Source organism: Tribolium castaneum, chromosome 10 (genome assembly GCF_031307605.1).
Source record: "Tribolium castaneum strain GA2 chromosome 10, icTriCast1.1, whole genome shotgun sequence".
Classification (NCBI taxonomy): Eukaryota; Metazoa; Arthropoda; class Insecta; order Coleoptera; family Tenebrionidae; genus Tribolium; species Tribolium castaneum.
The window spans coordinates 1918395-1936035 of record NC_087403.1 but is presented as its reverse complement, the minus strand read 5'-3'; the positions used below and the strand labels follow the sequence as shown (position 1 = coordinate 1936035).

Here is a 17641-nt window from a genome sequence, read left to right as displayed (position 1 = left end):
TTTAAAATTCTAGTTTTTGGCTGCATCAGCCATGTTTGTTTTTATAAACAGCCGGTAATCTGGCGTTTTTCTATGTTTTCTTCATGAAAGTTAATCTCTTTTGAGATATGTATTGAAAGAGGTGTTTTTTGGTGTCCGATACGGTGTTAGCGATGAGTGGGGCTGTTTACGGGGGCGGTGGGCGGTTTTTAACCACCGATTTCATTGTTTGGTAAACATAACCTTGTTGTAGACGAAGTTGGGGCCCTTGTCTTCGACATAGGCCACAACTCGACCAGGGCGGGATTCGGGGGTGAGGATAGCCCCAAGCTGGACATACCCTCGACTGTGGGGGTCTGGCTGGACTCTCATGACGAGATCAGCCAGAAGCGCTACAATATCGGCATTACTTCGATCAACGTTAGGAGATCCGGTAATTCCCCTGTTAATTAAGGCCATGCCTTCGCAAAAAACATACTCTCTTATGCGCCGTTTATACCTTTATTTTATAACCCTCTTTAAGCACTACGGGTTTTAACTTTTTTCTTAAAAATTTGTAAATACATAATACAGTGGAACCTCTGTAAGTCGAACTGCTGAAATGCTTTGATAAGGGTTTTCTGATAAAATATGGTATTTTTTGATTTCGAATTTTTCGAAATGAATGAATTTCTGACTGAAGATTGCACCGAAACCTTTAAAAACTCAAAAATAATGCAATTTTGAGATTAATGTAGTAGTGTTTGTGCAAAAATGCTTGAAACCCGGCGCAAATTTGACCATAGTTTGGACCTTTGTTATTAGTTTTGACTAAAAGGTACACAAATTTTGATTTTTTGGGTCAAAAATTTATATTTTTAGAGCCAAAAACCTGTAGAAAGTCATAAAAAGGGTAAAAAATTTAAGTCTTTGATTCACAATTTCTTGAAATATGATATTTTCGAATTGAGAAATCAACGATTTTATTTTTTAAATGCTACATTTTGTCATAGTGACATCTGTAATGTCATTCGTTTTTGAGTTGTGACGTTCTTTTTAATTTTTTTAAATGCCAACCAACATTTTTGTTCACAGTTTCAAACAGTACACACCTTTATCTTCCAAGTAATAAGAAAAAATAAATAATATTAAAAAAACACAAATAATAAAATAAATTATAATTGTTTAATTTTTTTTTAATTATTTTAAAACAATTAAAATGTTTTTTTTATATATTTTTTATATTTGTATAATTGGCATGAAAACACTTTAATATAACAAACAAAAAACAATCATAATCACCCCTTATAAAATAAAGCAAGAACGAAAAGATAAAAAGTTCTTTGTGTAATACTTTCAGAAACTAATATTTTTATTTTATTTTGTTTTTTTTTTTATTTTTTTTGCTTTATTTTGTTGTTTTTTATACTTAGCAAAGAGATAAAAATATGTACTATCTAAAACACTAATCAAAAATGTCAGTTGTCATAAAAAAAAATAAGAATAATGTCAATACTCAAAAACAATCGGCGTCAGACCGTCAATATGGTATCAAAAAAAAAAAAAATAGAATTGTTCGAGAATTAAAATAAAAAAATATTATTTTGTGCCTTATTTTTAGTTTAGTCTGTATAATTTATATTTATTTATTTATTTATAATTATTATTTATATTGTAAGAACACAGACGTAAACGCAAACGTAAACTCGGAGACGTTTAAATACAAAAATTGAAGAACGTAAGAGCAGAGAAATAAGAAAATAATACAGCAAGAGATAAGCGCTCAAAAATAAAGGCGCTAAGTTGTAAAAACGTAACCACAACCTAACTGAAGTACAAAAATTGTTTAATCGAGTTTAACCAACTTTTATAAAACTTGTTTTTTAATATACTTTTACAAAATTTTGAAGAGAGTTCTTAAACACACTTAAATGTGTGATATACTACAAATTATTGTTTAGTTATGTATTTTATGAAGTGAATCGATTTCCTTTGGTTTGTTAATATAATAATTGTCAAATAAAACAGTGAACAATATAGGAGTATAAAAAGCAATATTCTATTTGTCGAATTTTTTGTAACAACAAGTACTTCGACTTACAGAGGTTCCACTGTACATAATACTAATTGTCGGAGAATATTTTTCAAGAGAGTATTGTTTTTTAAACATACAGTTTCTAAAGTCAGCGGAGGCTTGTTGCGTTTGTTTCGGCTTGGTGGTCAGCGGTGTGTTTTTTTAGAGATGGAGCTGACGACGTTTTTGAAAGACGGTATGGTTGAGAACTGGGAGATATTTGAGAATTTTTTGGATTATATATACAGTAACGCTTTGCGGGCGATCCCGAACGATCACCCGTTGCTTATCACTGAGCCGCCATGGGTAACCGCCCCTAAGAGGGAGCAATTAACTGAGTTAATGTTTGAGAAGTACAATGTTCCTGCTCTTTATTTAGCTAAGAACGCATCCCTCGCTGCCTTCGCCAATGGGCGTCCGACTTGCCTTGTTGTTGATAGCGGAGCTACGCACACATCCGCTGTTCCTGTACATGACGGGTACCCCACCACACTTATTCCATAGCTTGGTCTTTTTGTTTTTTAAATGTGTTGCCGCTTTACCGTTTTTGTTGCTTAGACGCTTGTAGTTGGCTTTGTGTTTGCGATGTTTCACTGTTAGTAATAACGTACCCCTCACAGTTTTGTGCTGACACAAGCTGTGGTTAAGTCTCCAGCTGGTGGAGACTATTTGAGCACACAATGTCGAAATTATTTAACTGAGAAAGGAATTGAAATTGTCCCTCCTTGCATGGTAGCCTCGAAAGAAGTTACCAAAGCCGAAGAAGCGCCCAATTTCAAGCGACGGCTCTTCCATGCCAAGCTCACCGACTCCTGGCACAACTACATGATCAAAGTCAGTCCCCAACACGCCCTCCAATAATAAATAAATGAATAATTGCAGCAAGTTATGCAAGACTTCCAAGCTTCAGTATTACAAGTCTCCGACAATTTGTACGACGAAGAAGTTGTTAAAACAATGCCCGCGATTCATTACGAATTCCCGAACGGTTTTCATAAGGATTTCGGTGTTGAACGCTTTAAAATCCCTGAACCGCTTTTCAACCCTATTGCAGGCATTAAATCAGGCATTCAGCCCACTCTAGGGGTTGGCCCTTTGGTCACAACCAGTGTGGGTATGTGCGACATTGACATCAGACCGGTGAGTGTAAAGCACATACTGAATTTTTTCTACCACCGATTTGACAGGCCATGTATGGAAGTGTCGTAGTGACTGGCGGTAATTCAAATTTGCAAGGATTTACCGAGCGGTTAAACCGCGATTTAGCTGCTAAAACACCTCCGGTGAGATTATTTCCCGTTTGTTTTTTTTACTATATATATTTTTTTCTAGAGTATGCGCTTGAAAATAATTAGTGCTCCTGGAGCCACCGAACGCAAATTCGGGGCTTGGTCGGGCGGCTCGATTTTGACATCTTTGGGTTCATTCCAGCAACTTTGGGTGTCAAAGCAAGAGTATGACGACGGGGGCAAGGCCATAGTGCAATCAAAGTGTTTGTAACTCGCGTAATACGTTTATTCATTCAGTATTATTTTTTCTTTTGGTGTGATAAAATTTACAGTATTTAAGGCCTAAATGGTTGGAGGAACTCCACGGTTGTTTTCCACTTTATTTTGGATTGATTTTTGCGAATTTGTGATATATTTGTTGAAATACTTGTGGCAATATTTTTGTACTGTCATGTTCCTATTATTAGTGTTCATTTGATTAAGTTTTTTATAAGTCTGAGTGATTAGTCGTACTAACCACGGTTTCAAATCTATGACATCGACGCCCATTTTTTCATTGTCTGTATAGATTTGAAACGTTATAATACTCCATTAAAATTATTTGTGATTTCTCGATGTGCCAATAAAATTTGCCAAATCAAACGCATCATTTATTTATTAAATAAAACCTTTACAAAACTAACGTTGAGGCTTCGGCAGGCTACAGATGGCGTTGTGTGCGTAAATCGATACGATTCCGGCTAGAGTTATGCCAATACTGTCGGCAAAACTAGTAATTGCCATCGAAAACTGCTTATTCTCTTCACGGACCTGCGAAAGTTACACCGTTGGACTCGAGGGGGCGCCAGCTACGAACTCACCTCAGTCGAGATCCTATAGAAAGTGTTCACGTATGCAGCACCTCCCAAGAGACCCTCCCACAACGTTAGGGCCAATATGATCCAAAAACTCGGCATATAATAATATATGACTTCCGTGGTGAAAATCACCACGTTAACAGCCTGCAAAAAAATTAACTCTCAAATTTAATAATGAGGGACAAACGGCAAAACTCGATTTGTCCAAAAAAAAATTCTTAGTTTCAATATTATATGCATAAAATTGAGCTCGTTATAATATATTATATTAAGATAAGAAACAAGTATTACGCAGTGGCGAGTGTTACAATATACGAAAAGATATTACGTACATACAAAAAAAAATTCTAACGTGTTTTTATTCTACTTATTAAATTTTTATCTGAATAGTCTACTAGACTAGTTTTTTACGTTAAATAACACGAGCCTGCAGTATGATATTTTTGCTGTTGTAGAATGATTTCATTATCAGGCAACAGATTTTTTGTATTAGCCCTAGTTTTGGAGATATAGGTAACTCATATTAGCATTTACTTAAGAAAGTACACATAGCTTTTTAGTCATTTACATCTTTGTTGCCTCAGATTTTTTTTGCTGTTGTTAAGTAAATGTTGGACGCTGATTTCAAAACTTCAAACAGATTTTTTCTATCAGCTATAGTTTTTGAGATATAGGTAACTCACATTACACTTTTCATAAGTTCTAATAAGATGGAAACCCGAACTAAATTTAGAATGAAATCTATATTCCAAAAGTACTATACGGTATCAACTGTTACATTTGAAGCAACAAACAAAAAGTGAAATTCTGTAAACTAGTAATTTTTTTTCACCGTATTTTTCACCTTCTGGCAAGTGTTTTCTCTTACATACCACCGGACCAGAAGCAGCCAGAGTTGGTAACAGGACCTCGTAAAAATAGCAAAAATAGTGCAAAAACGCGCAATAAAAAACAATTTTTTTTAGACATCTGGTTTTCTGTGTCGAAATACCTGTAATACTGACATGACCCATATATGTCTTATATGGAAGAAATTTACCGAAGACCGGGACACAAACACCCCGATCTGATAAGCGACCTGAAGCCACCTGTACTGGTCACTGGGTGCCAAAAACGTATTTTCGAAATTAATCAATTCGAACTAAAACCAGCAAAATAGTCTCTAACTCGCTTGGTTATTAAAACTCACAGTTCCCTGGTTTATGTAATACTCCAAGAAGTAAACCAAACCGAACGGAATCATGTACTTGAAAAGCGAGGGAACGTGTTTGAGTTTTTTCATGAAGGCTTCTTTTGGATTTTTGATTTCTTCATTGTTCACGTCGGCTTGTATGTCATTTTCGTCCATGACTTCCGGACTCGGCAAAATTATATAAAACCTGCACAATTTGAAACGATGCTGGAAAAAAATCACTGAAGTAACTCACGTCACAGCCATCATCCCTGGGACCAACAGCATCACTAATAGGGTGGTTTTGAGCCCTAACTGTTGCAGGAGCGAGTATGAGACGGCACCGATAACACCAGCGCCGCCGGTGCCCGAACTCCACGTCGAAACGACATTCCTGCAAGGGATTTTTAGGCAATTGTTGCTATTATTGTGCGATTTACTTGTCATAGAACGAGCTGTATTGGAGATACGTCACTTCCCCAAGCCCTGAGCAGAAGGACGTAGCGACTACTCCTAACAAGGACATTGTAATGTTTTGGCTAAAGGCTACAAGAAGGAAACCCGCTGAGGAACAAAGTATACAAACGGCAACCCTTACACTGGAAGTACGAAACAAATAAAATGTGAGATTGCGGTTTGGGTTCGTACTTTACGAAAAAAGGGAGGAACGGCGCCAGTAACTTAACTAGCAAGCTTGGGATAATGTCGGCTAGTAAAATGGCCCCTGTAGACATATATGTACAGTTTCTTTCAGTGCTTTTTGCGCCCTAAAAATTCTTATGTATTTAATTGTGCAAAAATTTGAGAAAAGACAATTGATCTGAAATAGCAAGTTCGTTGCCTGAAAACATCGAACGCAATTTGAAAATTCAGTCAACCGGGTAAAACAAAATTGCGATTATTACTTCGGACTCTCCGATGATGTCACTGGCCGCCGTGAGCATCACGACGTATCCGTAGTTGTTGCAGAGCCCGAGGATCCAGTAGGAGACGAGGGCCCGCCACGGCTTGCGCCCTTTGCGGTCGTTTCGTGGCAAAATCACGTCCTTGCTCTGGTACTCCATCGCAGCGTAGTCGCCTTTTTTGGGCCGTTTCGAGCCTAGTCCTGTGGAGAAAAACCCGATCGATTTATCGGTGCAATACCAGGCGCCAGCTATAAACATAGCTTATAACTTATTAATTTACATAGAGCAACCACTAGCGCGAACAAGCAAATCGCATTTGGTTCGTTATCTATTCATATCAGCCGTGAAATTTTACATGCGAGTTAATACAATACGCCAAAATCGGTTTGACATTGACGAGGCAATAACAAGAAAGAAGGGCTTCTTGAATGAATATTTATAAACCGGCCACTTTGTACCACAATCACGAGCCAATTACAAAATCGCTGCTAAGCGTCCTTACTGTGAAAATGCCGCCGAATTTTCATCCTGCTCCGCGTGATGCTCCTTCGCACGTTCCTGATCATCCCAGCGGGACTTAGTGATTAGAAGGCGACAGCACAAAAATTGCAACAAACAGGTGCCACGCGCGCTCTTATCACTAAATATCCCTTAAACTAGCGATAAGTTTATTTATGGTTTTTACTAGCAGCAGTCCTCAAAAATTCTAACTATTCCAACGATTTAAGGACAACCACTTTGCTGCGAAAAATGCCCGTTACAAGGCGATTCCGGGGGTAATTTTATCGGATCCGGATAATATTTGTTGTTCGAAACGAGATATAAACAAAATCTATTTTAAATTGATTTCAGTTATTAATAACAAATTTAAGCGCGTGATAAGGAGTCGCGCTGCTTGAATTGGTATTTTTCCTAATTGATAAGCACTGATTTAATCGCAAATCTGAAACGCGAAACTCTCGCAAAAATAATTAATTGCAATGACCGGTCAATCAATTTGTAATTTCGAGGGTCATCTCACAAACTAGTAGTTTTTGCCACTTACCAGTCACCGGAATTGGGACACGACGGAGCAAGAAGTTAAAGCAAGACCGCACTGTTCTATATTTTGGGTTATTTTAATCGACCCTGATTTACGCAAATGCCTAATAAATGCAACATGTTGATTACCTTACACAATGGCAAATCTAGAGATAAATCCTTAGGCACGGGTCGAATTGGCACATGGGAGGTAAAAATAGTTCCCGATGAACTCAAAATCAATGAGACTCCGGACGAACTGCTCATTAAATGCCGGCACAAATATTTATTATTTTCGAACGTGCGTCTCGCACTCTGACTGCCGATTGACTCAAATTAGCAACTATATTGTTTTCAATTGTTGTTAGATACAATTGTTTAACTACTTAATAGATAAACCAATAGAACAAAAAACACTCAAAGGACAGTAATTATTCCGGTCAATGTCAATCTTGTAGTTCTTGTAGCAATATCAAATATGTTAGGCTTGGAATTCTTTCCCGCGGAACAATTTAACAAATTGGCGGCGTGTATTATGGGTTGCATACACGTTACGTAATTCTGTTATTGATATATGAACCGAATATGTAAATAACCGAGCCGAATCACTAAAAATATACATATTCATGCACTTTATTAAATGATTTAAGTTGTCAGAGTTTTCCATTTAATGGATAGGCGGTTGCACATGTCACGTCGAACCGTAGATTACTCTTAATTGACTTTCCGCTAATCAAATTATACATTTAGAGCAGTTCGGTGGTGAATTTAGCCATCATTTATTTTAAACTGCTCATTTCTCGGCAATTTTCAGCTTTATTCACACATTTTTGTCAAAAAAGCATGCAAGAGTGATACTGTACCGAGGAAGGCTCCAGCGAACTCGAAAGGGATCAAGTCCATATCCACCTACAACAGAAAAATTACATAATAATGAGGTCCATGCAAGTTGCATCCTGATAAGTGTCTCATAAATGATTCGCTGTTTGCGGACAATTATGTAATCAACAAATGAATAAGTAACAATTTACTGGTTTGGCTAAGATATTTATTTAGCACAATCAGTGCTTATTGATCAAATGTCTGCATCTCTCATGATACAGCACTTGTGCAAATTTAATGACTCCAAATGTCAACATCCAAGAATTTGAAACTTTTCCAAGCGGACCGATTTTTTAAATTCAGAGTCATTAATTTTGTACACAGGATCACTTCCCGGTCCCGCTTTTACTTCGATTAAAACCAACAATCAGGGCGAAGTGAGAAAAACACCGCCGGGCAAAAATTTGGTAAAACGTGTTTTAAGTCACAAGGGGGGGTTTCGGGCCCGAAATTACTGAGGAGCCGTACTTAAAAAAATCTGTTTGAATTGAATTTAACGATTTAGTTAACTAAAATTAATTCTGTCTCTAAAAATTTGTCTAGAACTACAGGCTGTCCCAGCGATTTAACAATAAAGCTTCTGTATATTTGAAAATAATTTTAGGTGATGCAGGAAGTTAATATCTAAGGCTCTTGTGTAAAAAAATACACATTAATTTTCTAATATTTAAAGGTCAGTAATGGATTTTTTTTAACACGGAGGGTAGAGTAGAGAATATCAAAAGGGCATTCACCTTTAGAAATGACCTCAGGTATACTGTGTGAACAAACAATTAATTCCTGATTTTGTTATTTTAGGAAAATGTCAATAAAATGTAAAAAAACAACCAACGCCATAAACAAATCTTATATTTATTTCTTGAGGACATATTAAAGTAACACTAGTCGACATGACTCCAAGGGTAATTTAATATCTAATAAAGTTTCGTTCTTTAGTAATTAAAATACAAACCAAAGGTTTCAACGTGCCACATTTTTTAAATTTTATAATTACATACCTTATGGAGTTGTTTTATTTAAAATATTAGTAAGAGTAGATTGTTTAACAACTAAAGAAAAGTGGTGGTTTTCTTATGAGTTGAACATGATATTTTTTCGTAACCTTAATGGAAAACTTAGAAAACCTAGGAATATTTTAACGAAAATTGTTTTTCTAAAATCTCTAACAAAGTTGCCTATGAAAGGTGAGCATAACAACAAAATAAATAAAACAGCATTTTATCAAAAGATGAACACTGAAAGAATTTTGGATTTAAGTTCGAACTTTCTTCTGTAAAGGAAAATTTTTGGATATCACGTATTTTCGTAAAAATAATCAAATTATTTTAAAAACTAAGCGTTGAGACACCTTGTAAATATAGCGCAATATAATATTTAAAATGTGCAGCAGAGACGCAGCTACGATCTAAAAAAAAGAAGTTAGTGTCTATGATAAGTAATAATGCTAATAATACAAGTTATGGACCTTTGCGGATCGCTGGGACAGCCTGTACGTCCAAAACTATGACAGATAAGTAACAATAACTTGTATAAATTTTACTCAGTATAAGAAAACGAATTCAAAAGAATAATGCAATAAGAATGCAAAAAATAGGTGGTTAAGTTACCATTTAAAATTTCAAAGTTGGCCCCAATTTCACGTACTTCCGAAAGTTCATTCATTTTGAAAATAAATTTAGTTGAACTTTAGGTGAATGGCCGATTTGGGTTGTGTACAGTGTACAAAATTTCAAAGTCGTTGGAAGTTTGAAAGTTTCTAATAAAGGCCCTATATTCACATTATCATGTGAACCAGACCTATCCAGTATCCAGTTCAATCAAAATTTTATCAGTTTTGCCAAAAGTCGCTCAGTGAGGGAACAGCTAGATTTTTGTATGGTCACAAGGGGGGGTTTCGGACCCGAAATTACTGAGGAGCCATACTTAAAAAAATCTCTTTGAATTGAATTTAACGATTTAGTTAACTAAAATTAATTCTGTCCCTAAAAATTTGTCTAGAACTACAGGCTGTCCCAGCGATTTAACAATAAAGCTTCTGTATATTTGAAAATAATTTTAGGTGATGCAGGAAGTTAATATCTAAGGCTCTTGTGTAAAAAAATACACATTAATTTTCTAATATTTAAAGGTCAGTAATGGATTTTTTTTTAACACGGAGGGTAGAGTAGAGAATATCAAAAGGGCATTCACCTTTAGAAATGACCTCAGGTATACTGTGTGAACAAACAATTAATTTCTGATTTTGTTATTTTAGGAAAATGTGAATAAAATGTAAAAAAACAACCAACGCCATAAACAAATCTTATATTTATTTCTTAAAGACATATTAAAGTAACACTAATATCTAATAATATCTAATAAAGTTTCGTTCTTTAGTAATTAAAATACAAACCAATGGTTTCAACGTGCCACATTTTTTAAATTTTATAATTACGTACCTTATGGAGTTGTTTTATTTAAAATATTAGTAAGAGTAGATTGTTTAACAACTAAAGAAAAGTGGTGGTTTTCTTATGAGTTGAACATGATATTTTTTCGTAACCTTAATGGAAAACTTGGAAAACCTACGAATATTTTAACGAAAATTGTTTTTCTAAAATCTCTAACAAAGTTGCCTATGAAAGGTAAGCATAACAACAAAATAAATAAAACAGCATTTTATCAGAAGATGAACACTGAAAGAATTTTGGAAAAAAAATGAGGGTATTTTGGAAGCCGCGAGAGAAGCGCCTCCCATCTAAGTTAAAAGGAAAATATGATAAAATCTTTCAACAATTCTGTTAAACCCCGAAGAAAACAATCAGTGAAAATATGTTATGTTGCTAACTACTGTTGCTAATTAGAAAAATAAACATTTCCTCTTTAAATTCTACCCAATCAAATGGCTGCTATTTACGACTAGGAATACAAAAAGATAATTCTTACACTCTTTCTTAGACCTTTTCTATATAAAATGCTTTTTCCTACACAGAATGAATCAGAAACACGTGTGTTAATTTTAACAGGTAACATAACTCAAAAAATAAAACTGTATCTAATTTTTCAATAAAAGTTTCGCAAATTTACTTAAAATTTGTAAAAGATAACATTGAAGCGTGTATCCGCTTTTAGGTACAAAAATAAAAGTGCCGAACTCTAATAATTAAACATTGAGCGGCTCGTTTGCACAAAATTTTTTTTCCTGTTTTTACTTATCTAGAACGAAAAAAAATCAACAAATTTGGTTCAAAATGACTAAATATTTATCTTTTTCTAAGCGTTTATTCAGCAAAAACTCAATTATTGAGCAAATTCTCTTAAAAAATAAGCCAATAATTCAAAGAATTATGTCAAAAATGACATTATTTTTGCAAGTTCTGAGGATTTAAACACGTTTTTAGACCAGTAAAGTTTATTCCTCTGTTTTTATTAACCTACAATGAAAAAATCACTAAATGTGGTCGAAAATGACCAAAAATTTACTTTTTCTAAGCATTTATTCAGCAAAAACTTAATTGTTGCGCTCAATTCCGTAAAAGAGTAAGCCAATAAATCACAAAATTATGTCAAAAATGATTTTTTTTGACCAAAAATCTAAACGTTTTTCCACAGTTTTTAATAAACTAGAACGAAAAACTTACCAAATTTGGTCGATAATGACCGAAAATTTACCTTCTTGAAGCGTATATTCAGCAAAAATTCAATTATAGCGCAAAATCTCTTAAAATGCAAGCCAAAAATGCCATTATTTTTGCAAGTTTTGAGGATTTAAACACGTTTTTAGACCAAAAATCAAGTATTTCATTTTTACAAAAGCCCTAGATAATCACTCTCGGTATCACTTAAAATTATTCCTCATTTATTACAGTAAAATAACAAAAATTTTCACATTTATGGCGAATTTTTAAAACCCCGTATAAACTCCAGCAAAGGATCTGAGGTGGAGTTGCTATGGTTTGTGGTAGCGTTTACTGTAATAACGACAATGCTTACAAATTTGCTGAAGCTAACTTTTAAAGTCAAATATCTTTCTAGTTATTAACTAGGCATTTAAAATTTCAAGTTTTTAGATAGACAATTTATTAATCTTTGAGAACAGAAACAAAAAATTGGCTGTTAGTTTTTCTACAGTAGGTACAGATTTAAGTTCGAACTTTCTTCTGTAAAGGAAAATTTTTGGATATCACGTATTTTCGTAAAAATAATCAAATTATTTTAAACACTAAGCGTTGAGACACCTTGTAAATATAGCGCAATATAATATTTAAAATGTGCAGCAGAGACGCAGCTACGATCTAAAAAAAAGAAGTTAGTGTCTATGATAAGTAATAATGCTAATAATACAAGTTATGGACCTTTGCGGATCGCTGGGACAGCCTGTACGTCCAAAACTATGACAGATAAGTAACAATAACTTGTATAAATTTTACTCAGTATAAGAAAACGAATTCAAAAGAATAATGCAATAAGAATGCAAAAAATAGGTGGTTAAGTTACCATTTAAAATTTCAAAGTTGGCCCCAATTTCACGTACTTCCGAAAGTTCATTCATTTTGAAAATAAATTTAGTTGAACTTTAGGTGAATGGCCGATTTGGGTTGTGTACAGTGTACAAAATTTCAAAGTCGTTGGAAGTTTGAAAGTTTCTAATAAAGGTCCTATATTCACATTATCATGTGAACCAGACCTATCCAGTATCCAGTTCAATCAAAATTTTATCAGTTTTGCCAAAAGTCGCTCAGTGAGGGAACAGCTAGATTTTTGTATGGTCACAAGGGGGGGTTTCGGGCCCGAAATTACTGAGGAGCCATACTTAAAAAAATCTGTTTGAATTGAATTTAACGATTTAGTTAACTAAAATTAATTCTGTCCCTAAAAATTTGTCTAGAACTACAGGCTGTCCCAGCGATTTCACAATAAAGCTTCTGTATATTTGAAAATAATTTTAGGTGATGCAGGAAGTTAATATCTAAGGCTCTTGTGTAAAAAAATACACATTAATTTTCTAATATTTAAAGGTCAGTAATGGATTTTTTTTTAACACGGAGGGTAGAGTAGAGAATATCAAAAAGGCATTCACCTTTAGAAATGACCTCAGGTATACTGTGTGAACAAACAATTAATTTCTGATTTTGTTATTTTAGGAAAATGTGAATAAAATGTAAAAAAACAACCAACGCCATAAACAAATCTTATATTTATTTCTTGAAGACATATTAAAGTAACACTAGTCGACATGACTCCAAGGGTAATTTAATATCTAATAAAGTTTCGTTCTTTAGTAATTAAAATACAAACCAAAGGTTTCAACGTGCCACATTTTTTTAATTTTATAATTACGTACCTTATGGAGTTGTTTTATTTAAAATATTAGTAAGAGTAGATTGTTTAACAACTAAAGAAAAGTGGTGGTTTTCTTATGAGTTGAACATGATATTTTTTTGTAACCTTAATGGAAAACTTGGAAAACCTAGGAATATTTTAACGAAAATTGTTTTTCTAAAATCTCTAACAAAGTTGCCTATGAAAGGTAAGCATAACAACAAAATAAATAAAACAGCATTTTATCAAAAGATGAACACTGAAAGAATTTTGGATTTAAGTTCGAACTTTCTTCTGTAAAGGAAAATTTTTGGATATCACGTATTTTCGTAAAAATAATCAAATTATTTTTAAAAACTAAGCGTTGAGACACCTTGTAAATATAGCGCAATATAATATTTAAAATGTGCAGCAGAGACGCAGCTACGATCTAAAAAAAGAAGTTAGTGTCTATGATAAGTAATAATGCTAATAATACAAGTTATGAACCTTTGCGGATCGCTGGGACAGCCTGTACGTCCAAAACTATGACAGATAAGTAACAATAACTTGTATAAATTTTACTCAGTATAAGAAAACGAATTCAAAAGAATAATGCAATAAGAATGCAAAAAATAGGTGGTTAAGTTACCATTTAAAATTTCAAAGTTGGCCCCAATTTCACGTACTTCCGAAAGTTCATTCATTTTGAAAATAAATTTAGTTGAACTTTAGGTGAATGGCCGATTTGGGTTGTGTACAGTGTACAAAATTTCAAAGTCGTTGGAAGTTTGAAAGTTTCTAATAAAGGCCCTATATTCACATTATCATGTGAACCAGACCTATCCAGTATCCAGTTGAATCAAAATTTTATCAGTTTTGCCAAAAGTCGCTCAGTGAGGGAACAGCTAGATTTTTGTATGGTCACTATCTTGACTTCATTATTAAAGTAATAGTCAAGGGTTCTACCAGAAGCTTGACTAATTATGTAGGTGATAGTAATATAAGGAGTTGGGACGAAGGCCGGCTGTATTTGGCGTTTTTGGTGAAAAAGCGTGTGCACGGGGTGCATAGGTGAGTTCGCGAGCAAGGGGGATGCACCGATAGACAGACGGCGGATTCTGTCCCGGTGACGGTTAGAGGCTGATTGCAGCATCATCGCATATGAAAAGGGTGAGTTAGGGGTAGGTCGGCGCGTCTCAGATTCCATTATTCTACCCCATTGACAAAGGCTCCCCAAATATCCTATTCGAGCCGGTTTTTTACGGAACGGATGCGTGAGAGGGGTGAGGCCCAGGTGCGACATTGAACGCATTTGATGCACGGCGATCTTGCAAACAAAGATCGCAATCAGCAGCCAACGGCAATGGGTTGGAGCCCCAAGTACCACAGTTTCAAATCGGGCCTCCAAAAGTTAAGACACGCACGCACCGCGAACGCGACATCCACGCACCTGTGACGCCCCCGACACGTGACTCCGGCCGCCAATCAGGTAGGACACTTGACCGCGAACATTCAAATTTCGAGGACTTTTCGCACAATTAGGACACAACCCCTAACTGCAACCCCATAAATTCGGGAAATAGGCTCTCGCCGGCTTGGCTCTTTTATGTGGGACTAATTACTGCCCGAAATATGTACCCCAACACATGTCAAAATAATCACAAGTTCCAAAAAACAGCTGCAGATTCCGAAGAAACAGTGCGAATTTTAAAATTCTAAGTGGGGTAAGTCAAGCATGACACTTCTAGAGCATTCCATCTATCCTTCACTTCGTACGTTAGCCAAAATTTTGAAATTTTGAAATTTTCACCGAGATATTGGGTGCCAAAAATTGGGTAATTGTCAGTTAATCAAAAGTTTTACTCACAAGAGGCACAAATGGGGCACAGGCCACTGGGACAATTGGCAAAAAATTAGCACAGTGATGAGCCAATTCTTGCTCGCATTTAACACAGACTGACCAGAACTCACCGCAAAGGAATGTAAAGTACAGTCGGTGTCTACACCCGATTTATTGTCTAAACTTGACAGCTTGCACTTTAAACTTCTAGTTCTGCACAACACAACACTATACTTTTATTACAAATATTTTGGTGCCAGCAACTACGTCACTTATTGTTTCCTTTCGACTGGATATAGTTTCCACAAAAATTTTGCCCAAATTTATGCCAAGTGATAATGGTTGTGAAAATGAATAATGGAACGACTCCGGTACAAATTGCGTAATAAAATGAATAATGATTTATTTAAAACCAGTTCTTTGCTAGAAATACGCGAGGCAGACATTGCCCCCTAAGTTTGGAGACTTGATGACTCACTACATCACGGTTTCGTACTTTGGGCCACAATTTTGGCGCACACTGTACGTAAAGTTACGTGCTGATAAAGATATCTCTTAATAAATATGCGGACTCAGATAAGTCACATTACGGTTAATTGATTGTAACGACTTCCAGCATTCTATAATAATCGATGGTTGTTAAAAATTTTTCTTCTATCGTCATACAGTATGATTCGTGAAAAATGCCTCAAATTTTCTGTTTTCGTCCAACAATTTGCAAAGATCATCGCGATCTTTTAATGAAAAGTTCATTAATTTTAACAAAAACAATAAATAAATTTTCAAGTATACAGGCTGTTTCGGAAATGTGTTCCAATACAAACTTATGTTTTTTTAATTGAATACTTATGTTTTATTCTCAACAAATTTTAAAAAATCCTGAGAGATTCATTTTTGTTTTTTAATATGTTATTATTATTTGTTTAATATTGAATGACTTATGTATATGTTTACGTCACTTTGATTTATTTAGGTAGAGAAAAATATTACAAACCAAAAACAAATTAAAAAATATTAAATATACAGAATGTCTCGCGAGGTAGAGCATGTATTTTAAGCAAAGATTAGGCATTAAAAATAAAATGACTCATATTTTTTTATTAAAACGTTTTATTATGTAATTATTGGCCTCCAAAAGTAGCCCCAAAAATACAGATTAATAATAATAATAATAATAATAATAATAATAATAATAATAATAATAATAACAATAATAATAATAATAATAATAATAATAATAATAATAATAATAATAATAATAATAATAATAATAATAATAATAATAATAATAAAAATTTGGAACATTATTAAAAGGGGCTGTCATAGCCCTCTTGATATAAATTGTTTCATAACTATGTAGCACAACTTAGTTTGGCTTTGACATTACAGTAAAACCTCTCAACAACGGACACCGATGGGGAATTTTGAATTCTCCGTCGTGGAAAGGTGTCCACTAATGGGAGGTGGAAATTTTAATATAGATTTCGCTACGTTCCTACAAAAATGTCCGTTGTAAAGAGGTGTCCGTTATTCGAAGGTGTTCAAAACGTCAAAAACGCAAATATTATTGTATTCTAAATAAAATGTATTCTTCCGTCAATAAAACCAGTATTTTTTCAAAATTAATTGGTGACTCGTTTGTTGCTCATAACGTAAAAAATTGTAATAAACTTGGAAAATGTTTAACAATACCATTTGCACATTTTATTATTTTACGCAAAAACGGTACATTTTACAAAAATATTACAAGGGACAAAAAAGTTTTTAAATGGAATGGGCTTTCAAATACTAGTAACAAAAAAGCCAAATTAATTTGTGCTAGAAGTTACGAAACAATTTATATCAAGGGCGCCCTCATAGCCCCCTTTAATAATGTTCCCCAACCTTGTGCAAATGCACAGTTAAATGATTATCTATGACTATATTTTTGTAAAAAAATTTAAAGATAAAAAAATCTGTATTTTTGGGATAATTTTTGGAGGCAATAACTCCATAATAAAAAGTTTTTTGAAAAAAAAATTAAGGGTCAGTTTATTTTTAATCCTTAACCTATGGTTCATCCCTACACCAAAGCGTTGTAGTTATTAAAAACCGAGTTTACACAGCACTATTATTTTAGTTTCAGTATTACTGCTCCAAAAATTAAAAAATATATTTTATGAGGAAATAAAAAAATAGGTATTTAGTTCTTGGTATTTATAGAAAAAGTCAGGCATATACTATGAAAATGAGCCACTGTGATGTAGGTGGACTTTGATTAGCTATTTTTTTAAATTTTTGCAGTGTAAGGTAAAACGACGTATAATTTGCATTTTTTAGGAATAACGCTCTGATCACCTTATTTAAAAATTAAAAAAAAAAAAATTTATTTTGTGTTTTATCTTTTTACAATTCAATTACAAAAAAACATGAAATAGTAAAT

The 17641-nt window shown here is 34.1% G+C and overlaps 2 protein-coding genes across 7 annotated transcripts; one reads left to right on the top strand and one right to left on the bottom strand.

Moving 5' to 3' along the window:
• Positions 1-35: 35 nt before the first annotated feature.
• Positions 36-3903, top strand: LOC659615 (actin-like protein 6B). Its single transcript, XM_008202013.3, has 7 exons — positions 36-177; positions 233-412; positions 2199-2511; positions 2653-2866; positions 2915-3172; positions 3220-3315; positions 3365-3903. Exons 1-7 carry the CDS (start codon positions 153-155, stop codon positions 3530-3532), a joined length of 1254 nt encoding a protein of 417 aa, XP_008200235.1. The 5' UTR covers positions 36-152; the 3' UTR covers positions 3533-3903.
• Cln3 lies at positions 3899-15585 on the bottom strand. Of its 6 annotated transcripts, none has more exons than XM_064359459.1 (10): positions 15247-15585; positions 8078-8123; positions 6195-6394; positions 5938-6056; positions 5730-5888; positions 5546-5683; positions 5308-5497; positions 5110-5259; positions 4122-4262; positions 3899-4071 (listed from the first exon to the last, which is right to left on the bottom strand). In XM_064359459.1, the coding sequence occupies exons 2-10, from the start codon at positions 8115-8117 to the stop codon at positions 3940-3942; spliced, it is 1269 nt and encodes a 422-aa protein (XP_064215529.1). In that variant the 5' UTR covers positions 8118-8123; positions 15247-15585; the 3' UTR covers positions 3899-3939. The 6 variants fall into 6 exon arrangements, with proteins under 6 accessions (XP_064215529.1, XP_064215530.1, XP_015833658.1 ...); XM_064359460.1 differs by having other exon boundaries at positions 15351-15585; XM_015978172.2 differs by lacking the exons at positions 8078-8123; positions 15247-15585 and adding an exon at positions 7370-8013.
• Between the last annotated feature and the right edge of the window lie 2056 nt (positions 15586-17641).

Excerpts from the sequence above, each read along its gene's own strand:
- LOC659615 (XM_008202013.3), top strand. The coding sequence starts at position 153 with ATGAGTGGGGCTGTTTACGGGGGCG. Across the intron at positions 178-232 it reads TGGGGCTGTTTACGGGGGCG|ACGAAGTTGGGGCCCTTGTC; the intron begins GTGGGCGGTTTT and ends ACCTTGTTGTAG. Across the intron at positions 413-2,198 it reads GATCAACGTTAGGAGATCCG|AGATGGAGCTGACGACGTTT; the intron begins GTAATTCCCCTG and ends GTGTTTTTTTAG.
- Cln3 (XM_965968.4), bottom strand. The coding sequence starts at position 6,760 with ATGATCAGGAACGTGCGAAGGAGCATCACGCGGAGCAGGATGAAAATT. Across the intron at positions 6,395-6,696 it reads AATTCGGCGGCATTTTCACA|GACTAGGCTCGAAACGGCCC; the intron begins GTAAGGACGCTT and ends TTTTCTCCACAG. Across the intron at positions 5,889-5,937 it reads TTCCTCCCTTTTTTCGTAAA|TGTAAGGGTTGCCGTTTGTA; the intron begins GTACGAACCCAA and ends TCGTACTTCCAG.